The sequence below is a fragment of the Ursus arctos genome, unplaced genomic scaffold, assembly GCF_023065955.2.
Source record: "Ursus arctos isolate Adak ecotype North America unplaced genomic scaffold, UrsArc2.0 scaffold_32, whole genome shotgun sequence".
NCBI classification, from domain to species: Eukaryota; Metazoa; Chordata; class Mammalia; order Carnivora; family Ursidae; genus Ursus; species Ursus arctos.
The window spans coordinates 2,066,872-2,093,838 of NW_026623008.1; the positions used below are offsets into that span (position 1 = coordinate 2,066,872).

Consider the following 26,967-nt stretch of genomic DNA (forward strand, 5'->3'; position numbering starts at 1 on the left):
CCTTGGCCCCAAACACACGACAGGGAGTTCCTGCACCACAGCCTGTATGTCTCAAGGTAACGCCGCTCTGGGGACCCACACGGACACCACCCAGGCTCCCTCACCTCAGCCAGGGGGGCCCCCACGAGCATCCAGCCCAGCGCTGGTGGGTCCAAGAGGCTGTGGGCCAACACTGAGCCACCACGGAGCCCAGCAGGTCAGGAAGGGCCTGGGTTCAGTGTCCCCATCTATAAAATGGGCCAAGCACCCAGCCCGCCCAGAGTACACCCTAGGACCACCCTTGCAGTCCAGGGACAGAGCACTTCACAGAAGAGTCTGGGTCAACTTTGGGGAGGGGGGACAGGGCTTTGTGGCTGAGGCAGGCAAAGGACAGAGTCACAGTCCTTTCAGGAGACCACCCAGGAGGATGGGGCGGGGCCTCTAGCCTGGGGCAGGCTGGGGGGGTGGGCAGGGAGGCCTTGTCCTCTAAATCTGAGCCTCAATCCTGCCTGGACAGTAGGCCCCACGTCGGCAGGGGCATTGAGCTGCTCACTCACCAAATGAGCAAGGGGGCAGGCTCACAGACCTCCACTACTGGGAGGGTCTGCGCCTTGGTCCTCCTGCCTATAATTACACCATAAGCTGACCCCCGACTCTGGAGTCAGTCCTGGGAGAGGCCCACGGCCCCACCGTGCACGAGGCAGGCCCGGAGGCCACAGTCATCCCAAAAGACAGAAGCGCCTTTGTGGCTGGTTGCGGGGGGAGGTCAAACCTGGAAGTTCAGCGATTCACTATGTGGACACCAATGTCTCTCTCAGAGTCAGCCACTCTGAAAGAGCAGCTCGGGCTCTGCGTGTGGCCAGCCTCGGCTGACCCAGAACAGACCGTCTGTAGACTGGCTGCCCTGCAGGGACGTGGCCCGGCCCGCCTGCTGGAGGGACCAGCAGCCGCCACACCTGGCCCAGCCAACCACCAAGAGCAGCAGGACGGAGGCCACCACCCGCCCCTCCATCTGACCCCCCAGGCCTTCCCCTCCCAAGGGCCGAGGTGGCCCCCAGGCCAGGCAGACCCCCCAGTGCCACGTCCTGCAGGAAAGTGAGGCTCCAGAGATTTCGGGAGCTGTCTTGGAAGGACGTGCTCCCGCAGCTAAGGCGGACGTGCGTGAGGACAAAGCCCGCAGCCGCTCCAGCCCCTCGGGCGGGACAGGAGCGCGGTGGGCCACCCAGACAGAGGAGAGCCACGCACCACAGGTCACCGCATGGCTGGCTTTTCTGATGACCCAGAAAGCGGACCCAGCGCCTCAAAGGCTGGACCCTGAGGGCAGCCTCCCAGGGAAGCCAAGGGGGCGTGTCCCCAGCCCGGGGGGCAGGTGCTGGGTGCTCACAGGGCTGCCCCCGGCTGTGGGGGTCAGAAAGCACCCAGCTGCTGACGGCCGACAGGACTCTCCGACGGCCCTGCCACCACACCGCGCTATACAGGGAAGGGCGCAGGGAACCCGGAACCACGGCCCAGGATCAGGGTCAGGGTCAGGTCGGGACAGGTTAACCCAAGACCACATCCACAGGACAGTGGCCGAGCTGCCTCTGAAGGACTCAGGCCAGGCCGGGGCCGCTGTGGCTGCCAGCTTGGGGACAGCAACGCCACGGCGGGCGGCAGGACCACCGGGGTGCTGGAACCTGGCCTCGGCGGGCCGTACCCCCAGCCCCTCGGGGTGGGCAGCGCTGGCTGACTTCCCCTCCCCTGCCCACCCCTCAATGAGGCCCAGGCTCCCGCAGCAGCAGCAGCTCCCAGCCCTGCTCACAGCGGCTGGCCAAGAGCAGCCGGTGCTGGTGTCTGGACCTCGGGCCAGGGGTCAGACTCCCACCCTCAGACACAGTGGGCAGCACTGAAGGGAGCCTGGGAGGGCCTGCTTCCTCTCCATGGATCCATCATCCCAATTTAGAAACAGAGCCGCCCTTGAGCCAGGGCCAGGGGCTCGGACCGCGGGGCCTGCCTCCTGCCCCCACGCCCTGCAGGGGCAGCGGCCTGCTCCTACTGGTCTGGTTCCCAGCACGGCAGGCTCCAGCCCACACCCAGGGTCCCCCACCCGCTGGCTTCCTGCTCAGAAGGCAGGACCCATCAGGGCACGGAGGCTCCAGGCAGGACCTCTGACGTCTGTCCCTGCTGGGCTGGCGTGGGGGCAGAGGAGCAGGTCACACTGGGTCCCCCGGGGCACCTGCCAGGCCAGCCAGCCCCCAGGCAGCTGTCCCGGCTTCAGGTCTTCCACCGACCCAGAGAGGGCAGCCAAGGGCCCTGGGGGTTCCAGGCTAACCCTTCTCCTGCAGTCCCCGCCCAGGCCCTGCAGGCCACGCTGACTCACTCTCTCCTCTCTGCTGCCCTGCTCTAGCCTCTCTTTCCTCTGGAAAGCCCACTCTGAACCACCTGCACCTCCCCAAACCTTCCCCAGCCCACAGGCCCACCTCCTCCAGGAAGACTTCCAGGCCGCCCAGCTCTCTGCTCAGCTGGACTCGAGAGCCAGAGTCCCAAAACTGCCTCAGAGACATTTTACAGGTGAGGAAACTGAGGCCTAGAGGGAAACCAAAGCCAAAGTTTCTTGGACGGAGAAAGTACCCAGAGATAACCCAGGCCTGAGTTTTCCGTCTGCTTCTGTCCCACGAGGTCAGATGAGATCAAGGCCCAAGACAGGACTGGTGGCTCCGTCATGACGCCCAGTGTACAAGCAAGCTGTGCTAAGAGGTGGTACGCTCCGGGGGGCTGCGTCTCCTGCCTGGATTTCCCTTAAAGCCCTATGCCCGCAGCCAGGAAACACGCACGTGGCCAGCAGGTACTGGGGGGTGGGGGCGTTGGCCCACGCTCACTCAGGAGCACACACAAGCGTGATCTGGGTGCAGAGGAGAGACAGCTGTATTTTCTGTGGGTGCAAACCAGTCCTGGTGGACGGATGGGACCACTGCAGCCCAACCAAGGACAAGGGGTCCCCGCGGTACACGCCCTCCTCTACTGACTGATGGTGCCGACCCACAGAGCAGGGGGGCCCTTTCTCCTGGGGGTGTCCCCACTCCAGGCCACCGGAGGGAGGGGCCACGTGTGAGCTGTGCCCCACAGTTCAGGCATGCTTTGCAGGCACTTCCCCCAAGAACCAGGGACAATCCCCAGCCACCGGGTCATCCACCCAAATGTCCTCATGCCCAGCAGACCAGGTCTCTGGGGAGAGACAGCGCTGCCAACCCCCCCACCCCCGCTCCTTCTACCAGAGTGCTGAGCCTCACCGGCGTGGACACCTGGGACCTGCACAAAACCACCCTCCCTCTCCACCTGACAAACGGGGGACGCTGCCCAGGGTCACACCTCCAGGACACGGAAGCTGGCCCTGACCGCACCGAGGCAGGGGGCTCTGCTGTGGGTGCCGGGGCCCAGCCCCACACACTCGGGGCCCCACCCTGGGCTCTGCCAGCACAGGCCCCCTTTGTGTTCCTGCCCCATGCTGTGCAGAGAGCCTTCCGCCTTCCTGGAGGGGGATGGGGGCGGGTGGAGGTAGAACAAAGGGCTAAGCCACTGGCCCCCCCTCCACGGCAGGGGGGGCCCTCTTCCTAGGGTCCCCCTCCCCCTCTGCTCTCCACAATCAACCCAGCGGGGTGCCTCCCTCCCTCCCACTCTTTGATTCAAATGAAAGAATTTGGGGAACCAGAAAAAAATATGGCTTCTATTTTCAAAACTGGAATCAATTATAATTGGGGGGTTAGTTAAATACTCCCGACTGTGCTGAGGCTCCATCCGCCTCATCCAGACCCAGATGGAGAGACTGGAGGGCGGTGCTGTCGGGGGTGTGGGCGGGGCACTGGCGGGGGCGTCCCTGCAGGCGGCGGGTCCTACACACCCCATCCTGCACACCCGGCCTTGCACACCCAGTCCCGCACACCCCATCCTGCACACACAGCCCCGCACACCCGGCCTTGCACACCCACCCTGTACACCCCATTCTGCACGCCCCGCCCCGCACACCCACCCCTGCACACCCCATCCTGCACACCCTGCCCTGCACACCCATCCCTGCACACCCCACCCTGCACACCCAGCCCCGCACACCCACCCCTGCACACCCACCCTGCACATCCAGCCTTTCTTCCAGGAGGCAGTGCCTCAGCAGGAAGCCCAGCAGCCACCCTCCAGCTTGATCGACCGCTTCCTGAAGGCCACATCTGCCCCCCAACTGGCCACTCTCCCAGAAAGCCTGCCTACCCCAGAGGGCCGAGGCTGGTCACAAGCCCAGGTCCCCGGGTACAGAGTCAGGGTAGGGTGGGGACCAGGGGATCTACCGTTCTCTCTCTGAAGCAAGGCTTGATGCAGCCCCACTGAGGTCTAGTGCTGCACTGGGAGCCAGCTGAAGGTTCCAAGGGCTCAGTGGGACAGAATGCACCTCTAGCCCCAGGTCTGCTGAGTGGTAAGCAGCTGCCTGACCTCCCTGAACCTGGGTTCCTCCTCAGCACAGGGAACACAGGGTGCACCGAGGTGGCACAGGCTGGCCTCCAGGCCCCGAGAGGCCACCCCCGCCATCGCTGTGGAGAGCAGGGACTGCTCTGGAGGCAAAGCCAAGTCTGGAGCCCAGGCCCATGAAGCAAGAGGGCAGAGCATGTGAGCACTGCTCCCACCCCACCCAGAGACACCAAGTGTGGGCCTGAGCCCACCCCACAGGTGTGGCCCTGGGACCCTCCCACGGACACAGGGTCACTTGCTGGATGCTGAGCTCCCCCATGCTGAGCTCCCTCCCTACAGTGCCCCTCAGCCCTCGAGCCCCTCCCCCCATACCCAGGAAGCCAAGTGTTACAGTCTCAGGGTGGGGTTGGCTGCTCACGCCAGAGGGAGCGCCAGCCCGGGAGGCTCAGAGCTGGGCCCTTGGACAGTCAGGCCAGGAGCGGAGGGGTGGCCGATGGCTGACAGGAAGCAGGGGCAGAGGAGCAGGGGACAGGGCAGGTATCCCCAGCTGCTTCCTGGAGGACGCGACCAAAGACAGGCCACATGCCAGCATCAACGCCTCACGGCCCTCCCCCCGCAGCAGAGACCACGGAAGCATCTCCACAACCCTGTCCCACCAACATCCCCAAAGGGAGCTTGCCACCAGAACCAGCTCTCTCACCCCAACCTGAATGAAACTCATGCCAAGCAGCACGCAGTTCACTAAGGTTGGCAGAATGAGTCAGAAGGTTCCCAAAGCATTTCCCCACTTCCACCCACGGCCATAAACACCGACCAGACCGAGAAGAGCCGAGGTGTGACAGCTGGCCCCCTCCATCCAGGCCTAGACCCAGCCTGGAGCCCAGCCGGCCTGGGGCGGGGGGGGGGGGGGGTCACACCTGGCCAGCTCGCCGAGGGGCGCAGGGTCCTAAAGTCAGGAGGTCTGGCTGAGGCACCCTCACTCCATGGCCCAGGCATCTGTCCGCCCAGCCCACAGAGCCCATGAAGCAGCAGGATCGAGAAGCTAGCTCAGCCAGGAACATTCCGGCTAACAGAGGGCATTGGTCAGCAACCAGAGCCACCTGACCAGCTTCTCCAAACATCAGCACCCCCAGCTGCTGGCACCTGTCTCAGAACTTGGGGACCCAGCCCCTCCCCAGGACCCCTGCCCTCAGACCATGCTGGAGGCAGGGGGGAGGCCACCACATGTGAACACACAGGGACCAGCCAGCAGGCGGGGTCCCCAGTACAAACAGGGGGCCTCCCGTTCCCCATGATTCACTGATGCCCGCCCCTTTCCCGGCGGCCTGCTGGGCTCCAAGGCACAGGAGCGGCGGACGTCCGTCCTGGCATCCACCTGGAAGGGGCCTCCAGCTGCTCGCTAGGAGCACGTTCAAAGCTCCGGAAACTGTCTGCGAGTATTTTACCTCACCGGGCGGCCATGGCTCTGCGCCCGTTCCGACAGGACCCTGAACGCTCACGTTCAACGAAGAAACTCTGGACAAAGCACGGAGCCCTGCAGAAATGCTCGTGCCTTCCCGTCACAAAGAACTTGAACCTCAGGATTTTTCATGCACTTGCGTGCACTTTTCTTTACAAAAACTCCAACGCCCCCACACCCACACTAAGCCTGACCCCCCCGCCCAGCACCCAGCCGGCACTGTCCCGACAGCGCATTGTTAAAAATAAAACCACAGGCCCCCAAAACGGTATGACTTAGGTTAAGGCCCCACTTCTGCAAACCAAGCCCCGAACCCAGGAGCGGCACCTGTCAGCAGCCGGCATGGGAGCTCGGCTCCAGGAAACGTCCCCGTGAGGAGGGCTGCCTTGCCTAGCGACAACTTCCCTTCTCCTGCTCTTTCTCTTCCCCTTAAAAATCTTTCCTTTTCTGCTAGATGGGATTCTGCCTGATTCATGAATCCATTAACAAAGCCAACGAGATCTCCAAAATCCACTCGGTTGAGTTTCTGTTGTTCAAGGGCGTGTAGCCTAGCTCGGTTTTCATGATGTATCAGTTCACAGATGTGCCAAGTTTCACTGAACCAATCGCCTCCGGTAGGACCCTACATGCCCCCCATGTTTCCACATGAAGGACACAAGGGGCTCCAGCAAGCCAGGAATGCTGCTTGGAGACCCCAGGACAGGCCGCTTCCCAGCTGCCCAGCAACCCGGCCAGGCCCTGCCCACCTGTCTGGAGGCCACGACTGGACAGGCTCTAAGATGACAGGTGTGGAGGCATCCGTGGAGGGGGTCTCAGGGTCGCTCCCCCCAACAACCTCAGACGAGCCGCAGGGAGCAGGGTGAGGGGTGGGAGAATGCCCGTCCACTCACCGTACTGACAGCGGGGACCCTGGAAGCCAGGGGGACAGTAGCAAAGCTGGGCTGAGCCAGGCACGCAGTGGCCGCCATTAAAACAGAGACCAGCGCTGCACTGGGCTGTGGAGAGAGAAGAGAAGGTATGTAAGGAGGGGCAGCAGCCCAGGGGCAGCCCCAGCCCACCCACAGCCTCCTTGGGGACCCTCTCTCATGTCCCCCAGGATGCGAAGCCTCGGGCTGGCTGGGACCCAGACCCTCACCACAGAGAGGAAAGCCCTCTTCCCACAAAAGCCCAGACTGCACCTTAAGATCTGATACCCGACCACAGGGGACGGGGAGGGGGGCCGTCTCCCAGGCCGGCAACCCCGACCCTGCCATCAGGTCACCGGTCCTGGCTCTGTTCTGTCCTGGGTCACACACCGGCACAGCCACCAGAGCCTGAGGAGGTGGGGAGGGTGGGCAGTGGGGGAACAACCCACTGCTGAGCTCCCGCCCCTCCTGCTCAGGGACCTGAGCGTGCCAACCACCAGGCTGCTTGGCCCCTAGAAGGGGCAATGCCAGCGCAGGCCAGCAGAGCCCAGGTAGGAGGGTTGGAGGGAGGGGTCAGGCCTGGGAGATGCTGGCCCCCTCCTCCTTCTCTAGAGGAGACCCTTGCTCCCAGACCCTCGCCCCACACTCCACCCCACCGGGCCCAGGAAGCTGCCCACCCGTGCCTATGACCCCCATCCTAGTGTGTGGGGCAGGAAGCAGCTGGCCGGAGAGGTGGGGGCTGTGCGTGGGGAAGGGCAGGTCTGTGAGGCTTGGCAGGCAGCCGCTGAGGGCCCGAGAGTCCCAAACTGCCTGCCGGTCCCGTCCCAGCGAGAACACCGACCCGGGCTGGACCGGATATCCCAGCACCGATTTCCTGGCCCTGCAGCCATGGCCCGCATATCCCTGCGCACCGGAGGGCACGGCCAAGGCAGGTGGGCTATGCCCCCACCCTGGGACCCCACCAGTCCGGAGGCTTCAGGGGCGCTTGATGGGTGAGTGGGTGCTCTGCAGAGTGACCTACCCCAAAGCCTCCAGCGCCTGGCGTGAGCCGTGGGCTCAGTGACTTCATGGGTCACCAAGGGCACCCCCATCAGGAGCAGGGAGAGAAACTAGAAGGCGGGAGGCCTGAGGGAGGGCTGTTGGCCAGGCACAAGGGTCCAAGCAGCCCTCTGGGCCAGACACTATGCTGGATAAGGAAACAGGCTCAGAGACAGGCAGTATGTGGCCCCAGGTCACACAGCCAGCGAGCAGGGACCAGGCCCCAGGATCCTCTATGTAGAGCCTGGGGTCAGGAAGGCCCTTTGTGGAATGCTTCTTCCTCATCCCTGTCCCACACCCATGGCTGTGTCCCAGTGTTGGAGGGAGCGCTCCCCCTTGTTCAGGCCACCCTGCAGGCAAACTCCGATCTCACAGCCTCCTCCCTCCAGCCCCACACCTGCAGCCTGAGGATGCATCTGAAATAGGACAGGAGTGGGGGCTGGGGACGAAACGGTGCCTCAGGGATGTGGGGAGGACGCACACGGTGACCCTGGAGCCCGCACAGGGAAGCCTGGCAGAGGGGCCGACCCGGGGTGTGGACAGCATCAGCGCCCCCGATGGTAAGAGCCCGGAAGCCACCTCCAGAGTATGTGGAGCCCACCTCCCCCTCCAGCCGCAGCACCACAGTGCTAGTGAAGGCCACCCTCACCACTCGCCCTGCTCACCCACTTTCTCCACCCCACAGCAGCTGTGATCTCGTCCAACGGAAACGGGCCCGTAGGGTCCCTGACTGCAAACCCTTCGGTGGCTCTGCACTGAGGGCGAAGCCCTCCCGCACCGTGAGCCCGCCCGTCTGACTCCGGAGCCGCTCTGGGCTGCCACCTGCCTGGACAACCTGTGTCTTCCCCAAATGTCACTTCGTCAGGGGGCCGCCCAAAGCGCCAGACACATAGTGCCCACAGCACGGCACCCTCTCCCCCCGCGGCCACAGACTCCCTGAGTGCGGGCACCAAGGCATCCCGAGCACCACCCACGGCGCTCCTGGGCCCCGCCCGCACACTGACTGCTCCGGAGCCGCGGAGTGCTGGCGAAGGGATGGAGGCAAGAACGCACTGCGCGCATGCAGAGCTGTGGGCGCACAGGCCGTAGGGGGAAGGACAGAGCCGGGGTGTCCCCAGATGGAGGGGCGCACGAGACAGCATGGCCACAGAAACGAAACCAGGAAAGACAAAGACGCAGGAAGCTGGGCCCCGAACTGAGAAGGGCCGCATCCAGGGAGGCGCACAGGTGCAGGGAAGTCGGGGAGCCGCAGAGGGAGGCCTGGGGAGCAGGGCCTGCATGGGGGTGTGGAGCGGTGCTGTGCAGGAGTGGCATACGGGGCCAGAGAGGCCCCCAGTGCACAGGCCAAGGAGTGGGCACCACCCCAAGGGCCTGGAGGCGGGGGCCTCCCCTGCATGACCCCACCTGGGGGGCCAGGCAGCACAATAGGAATCCCCTTCCCCCGTGTCATGAGGGTCGCCTCCAGTGGCAGAGCACAGCCCGCTCCCCCACCCCTCGGAGGGGGCAGCACAAACAGTGGACAAGGACCCCAACCCCCGCCACTAGCCGCTGAGGAAAGACTCGGCCCAAGCAAGCACTGCAAGAACTCACACCCAGGCAGACAGAGCTCGGGAGCCGGAGCCTGGCTTTCACATCAGCGTGTCTGACAGCCTCCACTAGACACGGGGAGGCCCTGCGCGGGAGGAAGGACCAGGCAGACAGGAAGACGGACTAGGTCAGAAACGCTGAACAAAAACCATGAGAACTCGACACGTGGCTGTGCATGAAGGCTGGACGGATGCCCTGCAGACAACTCAGAGATCTCCAAGTAACAAACGTGTTCTCGACTTCACAGTCGTGGATTTTTCCAAATACCTACTATGTTCCGGGGCCGTGGCAGGGGGTCTGATGGGGACCATCCCTCAGGCTGTCAGGTTGGCCAGGCCTGCAGCCACAGGAACCTCAGGGGCCCCAGAAGGAACCGTCTGTCCCCGCGAGAGGGAGAAAGGTCAGGGCAGCCGCAGGTGACCTGGGCCGGTGGGGCCCACAGGGTCGGCTATGGTCTCCGAGGCCAAGCAGGCAGAGGGAAGGCCTGAGCCAGGGGAGTCCCACGGGGTGGAGAAGCCCCCCAGGAACCACTGCGCACGCTTCTCCCCCTGCCCCAAACCCCTGCTGGCTCCCTGTGGCCCAGATGCCTTAGTGGGAAGGCCTGTCCGTACATGTTCGAGCTCTGGTCTGATGTGTATCTGTGGGTTAGAAGCTCAGCTTAAGCCCCAGGACAGGCGGTTTACACATGTGGAATACAATATTCTCAGGGACCTTCACACTGCCAAGTGTCTCCTCCAGGCCACAGCCTGAGCCTGAAGCCGGACAGGTGCCCGGCAGCAGCCTGCTTCCAGGGCTGATGGGTCTCCTCGCCCATGATCTGAACAGGGAAGGAGGAATACCGCCCTCCCCGGTGTGCAGAATGGGGCTGGAGGTGCAGGGACAGGGACCGTTCACCAAGCGTCCCAGCTTCCCCACACCAGGCCTTTGCTTTGGGGTGAATCAGGGTGGGTCTACCCATATCCTCAGAACCACAGGCTGGCAGGGCCCTGATGGGGGCATAGTCCCCAGGGCGAGGGCAGCGCATCTGGACATCTATCTTTTTTCTTTTCCTTTCTTCCTTCCTTTCTAAAGATTTATTTATTTATTTATTTGAGAAAGAGAGAGCACGCACGCGGGCATGCACGCACATCATGGGGGGAGGGGCAGAGGGAGAGCATCTCACGCCGAGCCCCCGCTGAGCACGGAGCCCAACTCTATCCCATGACCCATGGGATGACCCGAGCCGAAACCAAGAGTTGGACACTCAACCAACTGGCCCACCCAGCACCCCTGGACATCTTCTGTGGTATCTTAATGCCAGCCACCCTCCCTCATGGTGACAAGAAACACCTGCGCTTGGCTGGACCTCACATGAACCCCGCGGCAAGCAGCGGGGCGGCACCTGTCCTGGGGCGGGCTCACCATGGCAACAGGGCTCCACTCCTCTGCAAGGGCCGGGCCACCTCCCCAAACGGGCACTCGGCTGAGCCCACTGCCCCTCCTCTTCTCTTCCCAAGGAGCTACCTGCTGGACAGCTGAGCGGCCTCAGGTGGGACAGGCGTGATCTGGGCCAAGTTTCTCCTGGTCTGCTGGGCCACCCCCGCCCCCCGCAGGCTTTGAACACACAGCCAAGGTCACCAAATGTGCGTGGGGCACAAACGTCAGCCTTCTGGAGGCCAGCACTGCAAATGAGCTCTGTCCCTGGACACCTCTGCCCACGCGGCCCAGAGACCCCTCAATCATCCTGTAGCCCGAGCAGGCCAGGGCCGGAGGGACCGACTCAGACCCAAGACAAAGCTCCTGGCCAGGCACCTTGCTCTCCTGTGGTTTGTCCCAGCTGCATGGCCTCCTATGGGCCTCCCGTGCTGAAGCCTCTGGCTCCCATCCACTCCCTGCAGTGAGGGCTGGGCCCAGGTTCAGGGGAGCCCCGTCCCTGCGCCAGGTCCCCCACGGCATCCCCAGAGGGGGGGCACGCCTGTCTGCTGGCTGGGGCTGAGGTCACATCCTGATCAGGCGTGCAGGGGACCTCAGCCCCTCCCTGCACCCAACACAGAATTGTCAGGATGAAGCTCGGAGGGGCCTCTCGGGAAGTGGTCCCCTCCTCTCTGGGCCACAGCTCCTCCACTGTAATTCGGGCTCAGCCCACCATCAAGACACGTGGTGGACGTGGGGGCCCAATAAAGCCGCCCGCGTGAGCTCCCGGTGCAGGCCTGGCTCACGGAAACCCAGAGAGGCCAGATCGAACACAGCCTACCAATCTGACGTCGGCTGGTCCCTGGCTCCCAGGCTCGGCAAAGGAAGCTGGGGTACCAGCAGCGGGCACGGTCCTGCCCGTGGCCGAAGCCGCCAGGCAGCCAGAGACAGGGTGTGTGCCACGTGGCCCGGGTGCCCAGGAAACTCTCCCAGGGCTGCTGGGGCACACACAGCAGGTCAGAACCCCAAGAGGACACACATGCCCCAACGCTCCTCTGGCAACCGGCCTGGGAGGCCGGCACCAGGCGGAGTCGGGGCTGAACCCGGCACAGAGTACCTCTGTCCACCACCATTGGAGGCATTCAGGGGTTCAAACAACGCTGGGTAGGGGAAGCCCGGACGAAGGGGGTGACGGTGAGGATGACATTGTGCCCAGGCCCCCTGCAGGGAGGCTAGATCAGCACTGTGGCTCAGGGTGGCCCTCACCTCATCGACCAAGCCACAGGGCAGCCTCTAGACCTCAGCTGAGGTGCTGGGGGAGGGGCCAGGAGTAGGAACCACAGAGCCTGCCTCCCTGCAAAGGGCAGCGACGGGATGGAGGCCACTTCCCTGGGCACCCAGGGGACAGAGCAGGCCCCAGGCCCCTCCCACTAGGTCCCTCTGTCCCTGTTCTGCTACCGGACCTGCTGGCCTTTGACCCAATGCTAGCCGGCAGCGGGAGGCCTAGAGCCCAAGCCCCCACCCCACCTCCCCTCATTCCAGACCCTTGCTGCAGGGAGGGAGTCACTCGGCCTTCAAGCTCCGAAGGAACAGCCGCACCAGCGCCTACCCCGGGGCCCCGGGACTCCAAGGCCGGGCTCCGCCATGGCCGCGCACCCACCTGGGCTGGAAGGCAGGGAAGCTCCACGGGAGGACCGCAGCTGCAGGCGTGAGCAGACCCGTGCACGTGTGCACCCACACAGGTGTGAGCACTGCACACACACGAGCAAGCAGACACGTGGTGCACACACGTGCGTCAACTGTGTGTGTGTACGGGAGCCCGTGCATGCGTGAGCACACGGGCGTGGGCATATGTCTGAGGGTGAGCGTGTCGGCATGTGTGAGACCATCCACGTGTGAGCATGTGTGACTGTGTGCCATGCATGTGTTCATGTGTGTGTAAGCACATGCATGAACCGTGCACGTGTGTGTGAGGCTGTGACGTGGGTGAGCTCGCCTGGGTGGATAGCATGCTGGTCCAGTGCACGAGTGTGCATGAGCGTGCATGAGTGTGCAAACGTGACCGGCACAGCACCATGTGAGTCTGGGTGTGCCTCCACTGTCCGGAGACACCTAGGCGATGAGGGGTCACCGCAGAACAACACGCCCACCCCTAGCAGCCGCGTGGGCATCTCTGTCCACAGCGTGGACAGGATGGCCAGAGCGCCAGCTCTGCAGATTCCCACACTGGGCGCAGGGCTGACATGCATCCAGAACGGAAAAGGAAACGCGAACGGCGAGGCAGGAAGGCAGAGGGCGGCCATCCCCGGGTCCCCCAGCAGCCTTCCTGCTCCTCCTTCCCGTGCCCCAGGATCACAGAGGAGACAGCCACGTCCCAGGTGGGACGTAGGGAGGGAGAGCCGTAGGGCAAGCCTGCCAGGTGGTCGGCAGCCTGGGCTTCTGTCCCCTTGGCCCATGTGCGGCCCATCCCAGGCTCCCGCATCAATCCCCCCCCCCACACCCTCATGCAAAGCCCTCACAGGCCGCAACTTTTTTCCCAGCTGGCCTGGCATCCACTGGGCAGCAAGAAGGCATAAGTGACCATGATGGGCTGGGACAGCCTGTGGAGAAAGCTCTGGGTGGTCACCCTGCAGTGTCCTGCCCAGGCCATGGTCACCGCTGAGGGTCTGCTCCAGAGTCAAGGGCCCGATGCCCCACACACCCCAGGCACACAAGGGGTCCTATGGGGCTGGGCCATGCCGTCCAGACCCAGTTCGCACTCCGTCCATGCATCCAGAATCCGGCCACATCTCACCACACTCTGCAACCTGCTGGGACCAGGCCCAAGGTGGCTCCTTGACGGGCCTGCGTCACCTGTGCCCTCCGTAGCAGACCGTGTCCCTCCCCAGTCAGACCCTGCACGGGCTCCCCATCCTCACATGGGCCCAGGGACCTCAGAAAGTGACCTTGTTTGGAAAGAGAGTCTTTGCGGATGTGTCTAAGGCAGGGACTGAGCTCGCACGGATGTAGGCAGGCCCCGCTCAGAGACAGAGGAGGACGCTCCGGCAGAAGGGGGCTGACGCGGCCACACGCCAGGGAGCGCCCAGGACAACACGGGAAGGATCCCCCACACCTGGATGGCACACCTCCAGCCTGCAGGGACTGAACCGGAGCTGTTTCAAGCCCCGCCCAGCCCCGCCTGGTCCGATGCCCCTCCCCCACCTCAGCCTTCTCCCGAGCACGGCTCCATGCTGGCCCAGAACCGCCTGTGCACGTGCCCGCGTGCCTCCTGGCACAGGAGAGCAGCTACAATGGAGGAAGGGCCAGTCCCAGTCTCTGCCACTGCCGCCTCCGCGTGTGAGCACACCGCAGGGCATGTCGTCAGCCCTGCACAAATGATCGTCAGGCAGATTGCCTGTATCAGAGTTTCCCAGGGCATGCTTTAGGGACACTGATTATTTTTTCAACTTTGTTGTATCTTTTTATTCCTTTCTTTTTAAAGAAAGAATTGGTTTGGAAAGTACTACATAGTCTTTCTCAGGAACCCACAGGACACAGTAGTCTGTTAAATGCTCTGATAAGTCCTGCAACGACGGACCCTGCTTCACTGCTTTAGGCAGAGCTTCCCGGACCACAGAACCCCTCCCATCCCACAGCTGCAGCTCCTGGCACCTGCTCAGGCTCTGCCTCTCCATCCCGCGGCTTCTTCAGACGGCCGGAGCTCAGCCTACGGGGAGTTAGAGCAGGGAGCCACAGCGTATCTTCCAGGCACCTCATTCCTGGGGCCATCTAGGTCAGGGTCTGTCTGCAGCAGTGGGAGTAGACACCCACCCTCACACTCAGGGGCCCCCATTATGAAGGGGAGCCAGGGCCCAGGGAAATCTTCAGCCCACTGAGATGGCCGTGGACTGGAGAGGCGCCAGGCAGGAATCTGGCACCCCAACAGCAGAAGGGGTCGGCGCCCAGCTGCCCAAGGGGCACCCACGTACCAGGCAGACCCGGGGAAGCCCCCTGGTCACCAGGCAACACCGCCCCACCCAGCCAGCACTTTTCCTTTCTGGTCACCTCCAGGTCACACACGCCGCTAAGTGGGTCTCTGAGAAATCACCGCGGCCATTAGGAGCTTCCTGTCATTCTCTCACACAGCATGGTCTCCTCCTCACTCCCACGTGAACACGGGGGCCCTGCACCGTCCCGCACGCGGCTGGGTGTGGTTCCAGGTCATGTGAAGCGAGAACGTCTCACACGGCTGGTGGAGTGGGGCCGGGGCTGGGGCTGTCAGCAGCATGGGGGGCTGCCCCCCACCCTGCCCTGGCCCGACCCGGTCTCCCTTGTGGGCAGACAGCCTGGACTGGGACTGGGGGAAGGTGCTGGAGAGGACTGGACCAATGGCCCAAGGATGGGGGAAGGGCCAAAGTCAGAGACTCCTGACCCCCCAGCCCCTCTGCAGGAAGTGGGCTCCTCTCCCAAGTGGGGGCACAGCACCCCAGCCACTGCTCGTGCCCAGGAGCTCAGAGGGCCCTGACCCAGCCTCCAGCCCCGGCACCCACAGGCAAGCCAGCAGGAAGGGGGCCAGAGGCAGCCACCCCAGACTCTCTCCTGACCCCGCAGGGCAGGGCTTCCCAGGGGCTGGGGGCTCTGGCTCCTGCTCCACCTGGGACAGGGAAACAGAGTGACCGAGCCACCGCAAGGGCTCAGCTCACGGCAGGAAGGCACTCCCTGTGCTCAGCCCACCTTCTCGGCCACATGAACAGCCCGCAGGCGCTCCTGCCTTCCTCCGCTCACTTCCTCCAGCTCCCTGAACGCTCCAGCCCCACACCCCTGCGGGCCTGCCTCGCCCATCCACACATCGAAGCCCCAGCCGGCTCTGTACTCCCCATGCCATCCCTGTCGCATCAGCGTCTGCTCGCTACCAGCCTCCCTGCCAGGCCCCGACTCCCCAGAGCGAATGACAGCTAAGCAACAGCCAGCCCTGGGGGGTCAGGGTCCCAGGCTCAGGCTCTGCCTCACGTGGGCCTCCCCGTCCCACCCTCCCCTTCACGTGCCGGTGACCCAGACCCTGGGGGACAAGTGGGTGTCCCAAGAGGCCGGATCACAGGGCTTTTCCTGGAGCATTCAAATAAACAGAGAAAATCCAGATACAGAAATAAGTAAATTCTCTACTTAAAATGCTTTTTTAAAAACAATCAAGAAAGCTAAAGCCTCAAGGTCAGGATACACAGGAAGACCCTGTCTGTGTCTCCAGGCCAACAGGACCACCTGGACCCCCAAGGCCAGGCCCTGTGGCCGACACGCCCCATTTCCTCACCACCACAGCCCTGTCCCCAGCCCGGCTCCTTCACCTCTGCAAGGCCAAGGCTGCCCTGGGCGGCTTTAGGCCCCACTCGCCAGCGATCTCCCTGCCCCACGGCTGCATCCCGCCTCCTGCTAGCTGGCCAGGCCAAGGCAGAGCCAGCTTGTCCTTCCTGGCCGTCAGCACAGGCAGACAGAGCCACAGGACAGGCCAGGAGCTCACGCTGAGCCAGACTGCACAGGACAGACTGTCATGGCCCGTGGACCTGTGCTGAAATCGGCCTCCCATCCCTGAAAGGCCAGCATTGGGCCTGTCTCCAGCCTGGCCTCCCAGGATCTGGCTGGCCCTTGGGCCCTGATGCTCCTCCCCTGCCCTGACCCCGGGAAGGTCACTCCAAGACACAGGGGAAACCAAGGGTCATCCGGCCCCAGCTCAGGAGCATGGATGCTGGGAACATGGCAGTACCAACCTTGACCAGCACCCTGGCTCCCCTCCCCCTGCCCATGAGAGCGTACGCACCCACTCACCCCACCCCCGCCAGCCCTCCCAGGAAGCCAAGCCCAGGGCCCACACCGCAGGCCAGCCACGTGGCTGTGCATCCATGTCCCTTCCCAGGTGTAAAAGGCCGTGCTCCCCAACTCCACCCCGTGCCATAAGCCCCTGCCTCCTCTGCCCGCCCCCGCCATTCTCCAGGTTACTAGGGCCGCCTCCGGCAGGCCTGAGGAGCCCCGTCTCACAGCGGAAACCAGGGCCCTCAGCTTCGACCCCTACCCTGCACCCCCAGTCAACAGACTCCTTTGTTTCCTAGAAGCCAGAAGCAGGGAACACACGCATGACCAGGCTCAGAGAGCGTGGGGAGAAGGGCTGCTGCGGGGCCAGGGCCCTGGGGCACCTCCCAGCGGAGGGCCAGGGCCAGCAGCTAGGCACCCACCCTGTGCCCTGAGCCTCTCCTGCCACGAGGGACGCCAGAGTTGCGTCCTTCTCCTCTTCCCTCCTGCTCCCTTCCTGGGGAGAGTTGTTCATTTCCTCTCCCAGAAAAACAGCACCAGCATCCTTCTCCTCCCCTTTTCCCACTGCAGTTCGTGTAAAAACGTCTCTGCTCCTGTTCGGGGCTCCCATGTTTCCTGTGTGTGGAGGGACCCAGGGGCAGAGAGACAGGCCGGAACACGGCCCCTGAAGTCCAGCTCCTATCCCAGTATGGGGGAGCTGGGACCCCCCCCAGCCACCCCCACTGCGGGCCCCATCCCTCACCTCACGTCAGGGGTGCCATGTCACTGTTTCAGGGGAGGCCAGACCTCTGGGACCACCTCTCCAGGGAAGGGATACCGCCACCTCCTACCCCATCAGCCCCAACTGCCCACCACCTGTCCCACACCCACCTGTCCCACACCCACCTGCTGGCCCTCTGTGTCCACCCACCTATCCCACACCCACCTGCTGGCCCACTGTGTCCACCCACCTGTCCCACACCCACCTGCTGGCCCACTGTATCCACCCACCTGTCCCACACCCACCTGCTGGCCCACTGTGCCCACCCACCTGTCCCACACCCACCTGCAGGCCCACTGTGTCCACCCACCTGTCCCACACCCACCTGCTGGCCCACTGTGTCCACCCACCTGTCCCACACCCACCTGCTGGCCCACTGTGCCCACCCACCTGTCCCACACCCACCTGCTGGCCCACTGTGTCCACCCACCTATCCCACACCCACCTGCTGGCCCACTGTGCCCACCCACCTGTCCCACACCCACCTGTCCCACACCCACCTGTCCCACACCCACCTGCTGGCCCACTGTGCCCACACCCGCAGGCCAGGAACAGCTTCCAAAGAGTCCCCGCAGCCAGACTCCGCAGCTGTGAGCCCCACTTAGTCTCTGAGGCAGAGGCTTCACAGTGAGGCTCACGAAAGCCAAGAGAGGGCCCCCCTCCCTCCTGCGGCTATCAGAGCCCCCCTCTGAGGGAGGCAGCAACAAACCTCCACAAAGCAAATGAGGAGACCGAGGCCCAGGGTGCCAGGATGGGAGGCAGGACAGGAGCTACTGTCTCGCAGACAACCGCCCACAGAGGCCAGGGGCCCAATGCCCAGCCCTGGGCCCACTTGGGAACGGAGATCGGAAGGACCCAAGAGCAAGGGCGTGGCTGTGATGCGGCAGGTGGGGGATGGGCATGCTCCATGACATGACCCCGGAGAGGCAGCTGAGCCCACAGACAGCAGCACGTGGCCCAGGGCCTCCCTCGGGCCCTCCCGATGCCAGGCACCTGGGCACTGGCAGACAGCCCCCGACCCCCTGCTGGGAGCTCCCAGCAGCCCCAGCCCTGCTCCTCGGCCCTGGCCCACATCAGCCTGTGGGGTTCACTGTTCCTCTGGCTTTTACTATTCCATTTTAACAGCCTTCGGGGGGCAGAGGGAGGGAATGCATGGCCCTGGAAGGCTCCCACACTGTGACGAGTGCCACCAAGTGCAGAAACAGGGCCCACATCCCACTGTGCCAGGGGGCGCCCCCTTTAGACAGGGCCTCCGAGGCGGCACTTATGCAGGGTCGGGGGAGGGGCACTCACGGGAGAGGCAGCCCTGGTCACCAGGCTGCTGGCTCCACCCTGGGCAGCACCTGAACACGGTCTGGGCCTCCACGGCATACACCTGCCTGTAGCCTGTGTAGTAGATGGTTCTAGAAAAGAAGGGAGAGGAGAAACATTGTGCAGACAGCAGTGCTGGCGGCATTCCCCCTGCTTTAGGCTCTCACCCCACTGCTCCCTGTGCTGAATCTCTGATCGCTCCCATTTCAGGCTCAGCAGGTCAAGGCTCGGAGGCAAGTGGAAGGTGTCCTAGAGCAGAGCCGCAGCCACAGGAAGAGGGACAGCAGGGGACACGTGACGGGCCTGGAGCCAGCAACAACAGCCCCGGCCAGCTCTGCCTCCCCACCCCTGCTGTGGGCCTGGCTCCGCGTTGGCGTCAGGATGGGCATAGCACCCCACATCTGGCTCTTCTCTCCAGGCCTGATTTGAGGGCTTGGGGGTCAGACTTGATCGTCCGGCTTAGGAACAAGCTGGCTTCGAGGTGCCCAGTGCTGGGCGGGTGGTGCCAGTTCATAGCCCAGGCTCTCAGTCCGCCAGCATATGGCAGCACGGCCCTGGAGCATCCGTGAGGGACCCTTTCCCCACCTGAGGAGCGTAGGGCTGAGCTGAGGAGACAGGGTGACCGGGAGAAGCGCCCTGGACAGCAGAGAAGAACCAGAGTGTGATCAGCACACGGCACTGAGGTCGGAGGGAGCAGCTGGGAGGGCCTCCCAGGGGAGGCCACTTGGGCCTTGGACCCGGGGCCGACTCCCGCTCAGGATGGGAGCAGCTCCCGCAAAGGCTGAGCAGAGAGAGCAGAGTAACAGAACAAGAGGAAGGGGATGCCCCGAGGCCACTCTCAGCTTCAGACACAGAATCCCGGCCCCACCGCTGTCTGTAGGAACGGCACAGGAGCCCGGCCAACGGCCATGGGGTCAAGGACCCTTGAGCCCCAGGAGCGGCCCAAGGGCCTGGACCGCCGTTTCCAGGTGACATGACACCCTTCTGCTCGCTGGGGCTCGGCCCCGGGGAGCCGTGGGAAACCCAGGGACCCCACAAACAAACAGGGCCACTTCCCGGAAGCGTGAGTTCATGCGCGCAGGCCGCACATGGCAGCTCGGGGGGGGGCTTTGCAAAACACCACATTGGCAGGACATGAATCCACTCGCCTGAAGAGAGACCGACCACAGCAATGGACAGTATTTGGCAGAGCAAACAGTGTTTGGGCCCTTCCATCGTAAATATTTATCCCTCTCCCGGGGCTACGTGCTGCTCCTCGCGGTCACCCGGAGAACAGAGACGACCGGCCCGTCTGCCGCCTCCCCCCCCTCAGAAGTTAGAGACCCTCTGAGACAGCTGGTGTGCCTACTGTAGTCCCCTCAACCCCCCAAGAGCAGACCCCAGCTCCCCTGCAGCCCAAACGGGACAGCTCACAGGGGACACAACTCATGGGGGATGGAGGTGCACAGCTCACAGGGGACACCTCACGAGGGCTCTGGCCACTGCCAGGGAGCTGGCTCACAGCAGGGCCAGGGGCAACAGGGGGACGGGGGTACCAGGCTGGTGCGCACATCTCCACCTTCTGCAGGTCCCTTGGAGCCTGGGCCACAGGGCAGGAGGTCTGGAGGATAGGCCTGGAGGGAGGGGTCCCTCCTCCTCCCTTTGCACGGACCGCACCCCCCAAAGGGCAGGGGCCTTGCACGCAGCCTGGGGGGCTCCTCAGGCCTGGCACGGCCTGTGCTGGCTGGTGGTTTGCCGGGGAGATGCTCCTGACGCGCTAGGAGAGCTGGCCCCCGGGGCTGGCAGATGGGGAGAAGGGCGGCGGGGGCAGGGCCCGCCTCCCAGGGAAGCCCGAGCCTCTGTGCATTCCTGCAGGAGGAAGGGGAGCGTGCCAGCCAGAGGCCACAGCTTCGACGGCTGCCGGAGGAACATCTGGACGAGGCATTCGGGCAACTGCCCATAGCCAGCACGCTGGGCCCCGCTGCGGCATCATGGGAAGGGACACGACCGCTTCGCTGCCAGGAGCCCCACAGAAGGAAGTGGGGCCGGGCCCAGAAGGTGCTTGGTGCAGGTCTCAGGAAACCCCACAGCACACAGAGGTGGTGAGACAGCTCTCATTCACACGGAGTGGAGGGCTGGGGGGGAACAGCCCGTGTAGGGTGGAGTGAACCCCAGCTGCATTTCAGGCCAGGAGACCAACAGGCCAGGGACCCAAACTGTTCCTGCTGAACCCGAAGGGAGGGTCCCAAGTACCTGGAGCTGGGCAAGGCAAGGATGCCCAGGACCCGTTTTGCACATGGCCCCTCCAGGGCCTTCCCAAGAGACCATGACACATAATGCACCCCCCTCCCCTCTGTGCCAAGGCAGGAAGCACGGCAGAGACCCTGCAGCCCCAGCCCTGTGTAACCAGGGCAGCAAGGCTCTCCCAGACAGGGGGACTTTCCTCCCAGGGCCCCGGATGCCCCAGCAGGACACTGAAGGCACCCAGATGCTTTGGAAACACTGCTCCCACCCCACCCAGGCCAGCCTGGGGACCAGCGATGGGGAGACTGGGGACCAGCGACAGGGAGACTGTGGACGAGCGATGGGGAGACTGGGGACTGGCGATGGGGAGACTGTGGATGAGCGATGGGGAGACCAGGGGCCAGCGACGGGGAGCCTGGGGACCAGGGATGGGGAGCCTGGGGACCAGGGATGGGGAGACTGGGGGCCAATGATGGGGAGACTGGGGACCAGGTATGGGGAGACTGGGGGCCAATGACATGGAGACTGGGGGCCAACGATGTGGAGAGACTGGGCGCCAGGGAGGGGGAGCCTTGGAGCCAGGGACAGGAAGACTGGGCACTTCCTCAGCACAGCCACCCACCCAACTCTCCAGCCCGGGGGCCACAGGGCTCCCAGCAGCTTCACCATGGGTGGCTGGGGGCACACAGCCCAAGCTGTGAACTGCACAGAGTGCCTCTCTGAGGGGAAGCGCCAGGGGAGCGGTCTTCCTTCCACCCTGGGTTTCTCAACATCAGCCCCTGATGTTCGTGCAGGACCCTTCGTGCTTGTGGGGCCGTCCTGAGCATCAGAGGACATGGAGCAGCGTCCCTGCCCCCTCAGCTCACCTGGGGCAACAGACGCTGTCCCCAGACACCACCAAAGTCCCAGGGAGAGAGTTCAGGCCCCACACGGAGGACCCATGCCGGCCCTCACCCCCTAAGGCCTCGCTGCGAAGCTGGACCCCACACCCCACCTCAGGCCGTTCCTGCCTTCCCTGCCCTAACCCAGCAGCACTGTGGCTTCCAGTCGGGGGAGCGGCCCGAGCGGAGGCCCCCCCACAGCCCGGCTTTGTAATCGCACAGATTCCAGAGCCCGAGTCTATAAAAAGTGGAGAGGTATGCAAAGGCACTCCTTAATTTGATTTTGAAATAAAATCTTGAGCAATAAAAGGTTTCACACCGGCTCCTCTGGGAACGAGGCCCAGGGCTCGGCCACAGCAGTCCCGCAGATCTCAGCAGGCTGGGCACCCCGCTTTTCCCCTCTCATGTGGCCAAACCCCTGCAGGGGTCCCTGCTCCCCTCAGAGCCTCCCTCCCACAGAGTCCCCTCCTCCCAGCAGGACCCCCACTGCACCAAGAAGGCCCTGAGATCAGGACAGCCCCCCACCCTGGCCGCCCCACTCTCACACCGGACCCGGGGGTCCCAGCCCATACCTCCGTTCGTGGCCGACGCACCACGCCTGCCGCCCGCAGCCGGGCTTCCACACGGGCACGGTTCGGCTGAAAGCCTGCACACAGGGCTGGCGGCGGCCCACCAAGGTCAGCTCCTGCTCGGCACACACGTGGGGCCTGGGACAGAGGACAGATGGTCAGTGCCCTGGCCACCAATAGCCAGCAGGCACCAGGCCTCCTGCACACCCACCCTGGGGCATGGAGCCATCCGGGGGGCGGTCCAGATCATGGCCAGGCCCCACAGCAGGGCACCCAGCCCGGGGCCCCTCCCAGGCCTGCAGCAGGCCCAGGCTCAAGGGTATGGGCCTCAGAGGAGGCCCCATTCTGCCAAGACCCCAATGTGTAGATACTGCTGCCCCCTTGAACAGGGGCCTGGACGGTCCGTGGGAACAGTGACATCAACCCTGCGTACCAGTGACTCCCATCCTAGGCCGCCTCTCCCCCAGCCACGCCAGCCTCGGAGACAGCCCCTGAGCACCGGGTGCTGGCACACGGCTGGCTGGGAGTTCGCTCCAGGAAGCGCAAGCAGAGCAAGGAGGGATGGAAGGAGGGGAGTCTCCGGGAGCGTGGGGGGGCACAGTGGGGGCCCTGTGATTTCAGTGGCTCCTCGGCCCCCAGGAGCCCCCGCAGGCGAACAGATGGCCAGGAGCACACCACACTCAGGAAGAAGAAGGTGGCTGAGAAGCGGCAGAAGGGGCCCAGCCCTGCTCCGGGGTGGGGAGGGGGCACAGCCTGCCCCAGGCATGCCCGGGTTCAGGGACCAGGTGCTCCCACACAGGCAAGTGTCACAAAGTCCGGGAGAGAAGGCAAGGCTGCACAAAGTCTGTGAGGCCAGCCAGATTCCTCTGAGGAAGAGGATGGAGTGGGCTGGCTTCTCCTCTGAAGACCCCTCTCCCTTCGTGGCCCTCCTCGAACCACAGCCCAGGGGCCAGCTGCCACCCCGAGGGTCCTGCAGCAGCCCCGTGGGCTCGTTCCCTCCGGTCACCTCCCGTGCCCTGCCCCCACCCTGGGGCACCTGCGTGACTCCTCCCTGAAGCCTGCAGGGCCGCCTGGCTCCCCTAGAAGGCTGGGCTGCTCTCGCCACAGCCCTGAGAATGGCCTCAAGCCTGGCTGGTTCGCCGTCGGCCCCACAGGGACAGGGGTGAGCACGGGAATGATCTCGTCTGGGGAGTTCCCAGCCCTTCACCAGCATAACCTTGGCCAGAGAGACGGAAGTGTCAGCCCAAGTGGCCCTCAGCTACGGCTTCCCATCTGGGGAGGGAAGGCGATTCCCAGACTACAAAATGAACACGGCTCAGTTGGACATCTGCTCCCTGGCAGAGGGGGGGTCCTGGAGGCTGGGGGCCTTTGTCCAGGGCTGAGGTGAAGGTGAAGGTGAAGGTAGGCATGAGAAGGGTCCCTCCAGGGTGGGTGGTTCCAGGCCCTTGGGCGCCCAGACGATGGCCTCAGGGTGAGGAGTGAGGATGGGAAACCAGGGCAGGGAGGGAGAGGCGGCCAGGCTCACCCAGCCGGGAAATCCCAGCTGCACACACTCTGTTCTCCAGAAGGAGGGCTAGGCTACCAAGAAGCGTCTCCATCACGTCTGTTCTTACACACTCCCCTTTTGAACCCCACAGCGGGCCTCTGAACACATGTCCCCCGGCCTGGGCGCAGCATGGAGCTTGGAACCCCGCAGCCTTGGACTGCGGCCAGAGGGAGCTCCAGTGTGTGGGGACACCATCTCCCTGTCCCAACCCTGCTCCCCCAGCCCAGCCAGTAGCCTTGGGCCAGCCCTGCATGAGTGAGCAGTCATTCCAGGCCCCAGGAAGGAAAGCCAACCATTCTTCCACCAGAAATTCACTTTAGAGACACAAATAAATACATAAAAATAGGCTGCAGGGTTTTGAATCTGGACATAGTCAGCCAGTGGGAGCCAAAGAACCAGCCATAGGCTCCCACAGGTCCACAAAGGCCCCCCTGAGTACCAGGGCTGTGAATCAGTGGGACCCCCCCTCATGGTACCCCTCTTCTCTTTGCCTCCCCCAGAGGCCCACCGGGTAGTTCCGGAAAGCCAGCCACAGAGGTCGGGGATGGTTGTGCCAGGCCCTGCGGGCTCATCAGATCTCCAAGGGGAGGATGGCAGGGGGCACAGGACTGGCGTGGACAAAGCACTTTCTGGAACCCTGGCTGTTCTCCGGGCCCCCTCCCGTGATCCTCTGGGGTGCAAGGAGCCAAGAGCAAATTCTGGCACCTCCAGGAGCCCAGCAGCTTTCCCCTCTCAGGGGTTCACAGAAGGGTGCGCCCCCTCAAGCATTCAGCTGGCCAGCAGTGCCCACTCCTGCCCCACTGCGTGCTGGGGCCCACACCGGGTACTTCAGAGATAAGCAAAGACAGTAGAACAGAGGAAGGTGTACCCCCAGCTGTCACAGAGCTCAACATGCCCGGGGTGATCTGAGAATAAACGTCCCACCAAGAAACAGGGACACAGGCCCCCAGAGGGCAGCCACCCCTGCACGTGGGAGGCTCCCTGAGGGGGGAGAGGAGAAGGAAAGAGGGGACAGGGGAGAGGAGGCTTTGGGGAAAGCATGAAGCAGGAAAAGAAGAGGTCTCAGGCAATCCACTAGCCGCTGGTTTGACATGCTTGCCCCAGCCGGGCCAGAGGCTTCCTGGAGCCCCAGGGAGCAGGCCAACCTCAGGACACAGGCCTTTGGCTCCGCTCCTCAGGGGCTCAGGAAAAGGGGCTCAGGAGGGGTGACAAGCAGTCTCCACAAGCACACTGGGGCGGAGGAGCCCTCTGTCCTCATGGGCTGAGCAGCTGTCCCCCTAACCAGCACCCTGGAATTCTCAGGAGTCTGGGCCTCTGGAAGTCCCCCGCTAACCCTGCAAAGAACAGGCAGACTGAGTGGCCAGGCCACCACTGTGAGAACCCTTCTGAGGCTGCAGCTCCCCTTAGACAAACTAACTCACTGGGATCACAGGAAAGCAAAATGTCCCGCAGAAGCCACGCGAAGAGTCGGGACCCAGGCCACTCACATTTCGGGAGGCAAAGGCCCCCTTTTCCTTTGAAAAGGCCACAAGGAAACCTTCCCATTTGGGGCAAAGCAAGACCCAGGGTGGGGGTCCTGGGGCATGGACTTGCCCTCCCCCAGCTCTGTCCGGAAGTGACTGTCCTGCTCCGCCAGGTGCTGGGCAGGGGTCCCTAACCCAGGCCGGGCCTCTCGCCTGCCCTTCTGCAGCCTTCAGCAGCCTGTTCACATTGGACAGGCCGGGGGCCCAGCACCCTGCTGGAGCCCTGGAGTGGGGGCCGCCAGTAGGGGCCCCTCTTCCTGCTCCTCTTCCCTGGCTCACTTGGCACCAGCTTTCCTTTGAGGCCAGCGCAAGGATTGATCTGCTGTTTAAGAGAGACCGCTAAACGGCCCATTGGGGAATCATCTTTCAAAATTGAATTCATCTCAGCTGGCTCCCTGACCCTCTCTTCCTGCCCATTCTGGTACTGAATTCCTTCTCCTGTCTCTCAGCCCCAGCACGCACGTGTTTAACACATAAACCAAGTCCAGGGGCCCCCTGTCTGGGCGCACCCCGCCCCTGCACAGGCCCCCCCAGGCCCTGAGAGGCAGGCTTTGGAAGGAAGTGAGAAGGGGCTGCTTCCTTCCTGCTTTCTCGGAGCGGCTGCTAGCCAGACCCTGCCGGCAAGGACCCCGACTGGAGAGTGGCATCTGCCAGGGCGCGCGGACGCACATTACAGAGTGGAGGGAGACCGGCGGGGTGAGGAAGGGAGGAGGTGGTCCTGCTACCCAAGCGCCCCCAGACCCAAGCCCCGACGCTCCCCAGTTACGGCAAAGAGACCAACTTGGTCAGGGCCCCAGGGACAAAGCTGCCCAGGGGCCCGGGGCTCCCGCCGTCCAGCGGAGCCGTCCCCTCCCACTACTCACAGGCCGGGCTGCAGGCGAAGCAGGGCGCCCGCCGGCCCTGCGGGGAGCAGCAGCACCAGAGCCAGGGCCAGGGCCACCGCGCGCCCCGCCGCCCTCGCCTCCGGAAGGACGGGCATCGTGCCCGCGGCCCCGCGCCGGGTCCCTGCTCCGGTTCCCCGCTCACAGAAGGCCCCGGCGGGCCCTCGGAGCCGCCGCCTCCACGTGCGCCATGGCCGGGGGACGCGCAGGGCGCAGCCGCAGGTGCCCGCGCCGGGCCCGCCGAGCCCCTGGGCGCCGCAGGTGCGGAAGGTCCGGCTTCCCGCCCGGCCGGCGTCCGCGTCGCGAGACACTGCGCGCCCAGCCCCGCCGCCAGAGGCCGGCCCGTCTTTGCCACGCCCCCGGCCCGGACCCCCGCCCAGGCCCCGCCCATCTCCCTGACCCCGCCCCCGGCCCCTCCCAGGCCGCCGCTTCCAGCCCCGCCCCCAGCTCCGCGGGTCCTCGACCCCAGCCTTGGCGCTCGCGTTCCTCTCAGGCTGCAAATCCATCTGACCCCTGCGACCGAGTGACCAGCTCCGACGGACCTCGGACCCAGGCGCCCGTCTTTAGGGGCGGCCCTCATCCCTCCGTCCCTCTTAAGTCCCCGCGGACGCTCCATCCACTGTCACCGCGGTGCCGTATCCCCTCCCTTGCCGGGGAGACGGTGGGGGGGGGTGGCCTCTGCAACCCTCCGTGCGCCT

General features: G+C 64.4%; 1 protein-coding gene across 7 annotated transcripts in view; it reads right to left on the reverse strand.

Moving 5' to 3' along the window:
• MEGF6 (multiple EGF like domains 6) overlaps positions 1–26,542 on the reverse strand; it is an 88,382-nt gene extending 61,840 nt beyond the window's left edge. For 4 of the 7 annotated variants that reach the window (XR_008956772.1, XM_044391478.3, XM_057305342.1 and 1 more), the window contains exons 1-4: positions 26,252–26,542; positions 22,323–22,457; positions 18,629–18,738; positions 6,763–6,867 (exon numbers count right to left, since the gene is read on the reverse strand). Coding sequence is in view for 6 of the 7 variants with exons in the window: in XM_044391478.3 (XP_044247413.2) it covers positions 6,763–6,867; positions 18,629–18,738; positions 22,323–22,457; positions 26,252–26,367 (466 nt within the window). In the remaining variant the exon portion in view is untranslated. The remainder of the gene's footprint in view (positions 1–6,762; positions 6,868–18,628; positions 18,739–22,322; positions 22,458–26,251) is intronic. The other 3 variants (XM_057305341.1, XM_044391479.3, XM_044391477.3) reach the window with 2 other exon arrangements.
• Positions 26,543–26,967: the final 425 nt, after the last annotated feature.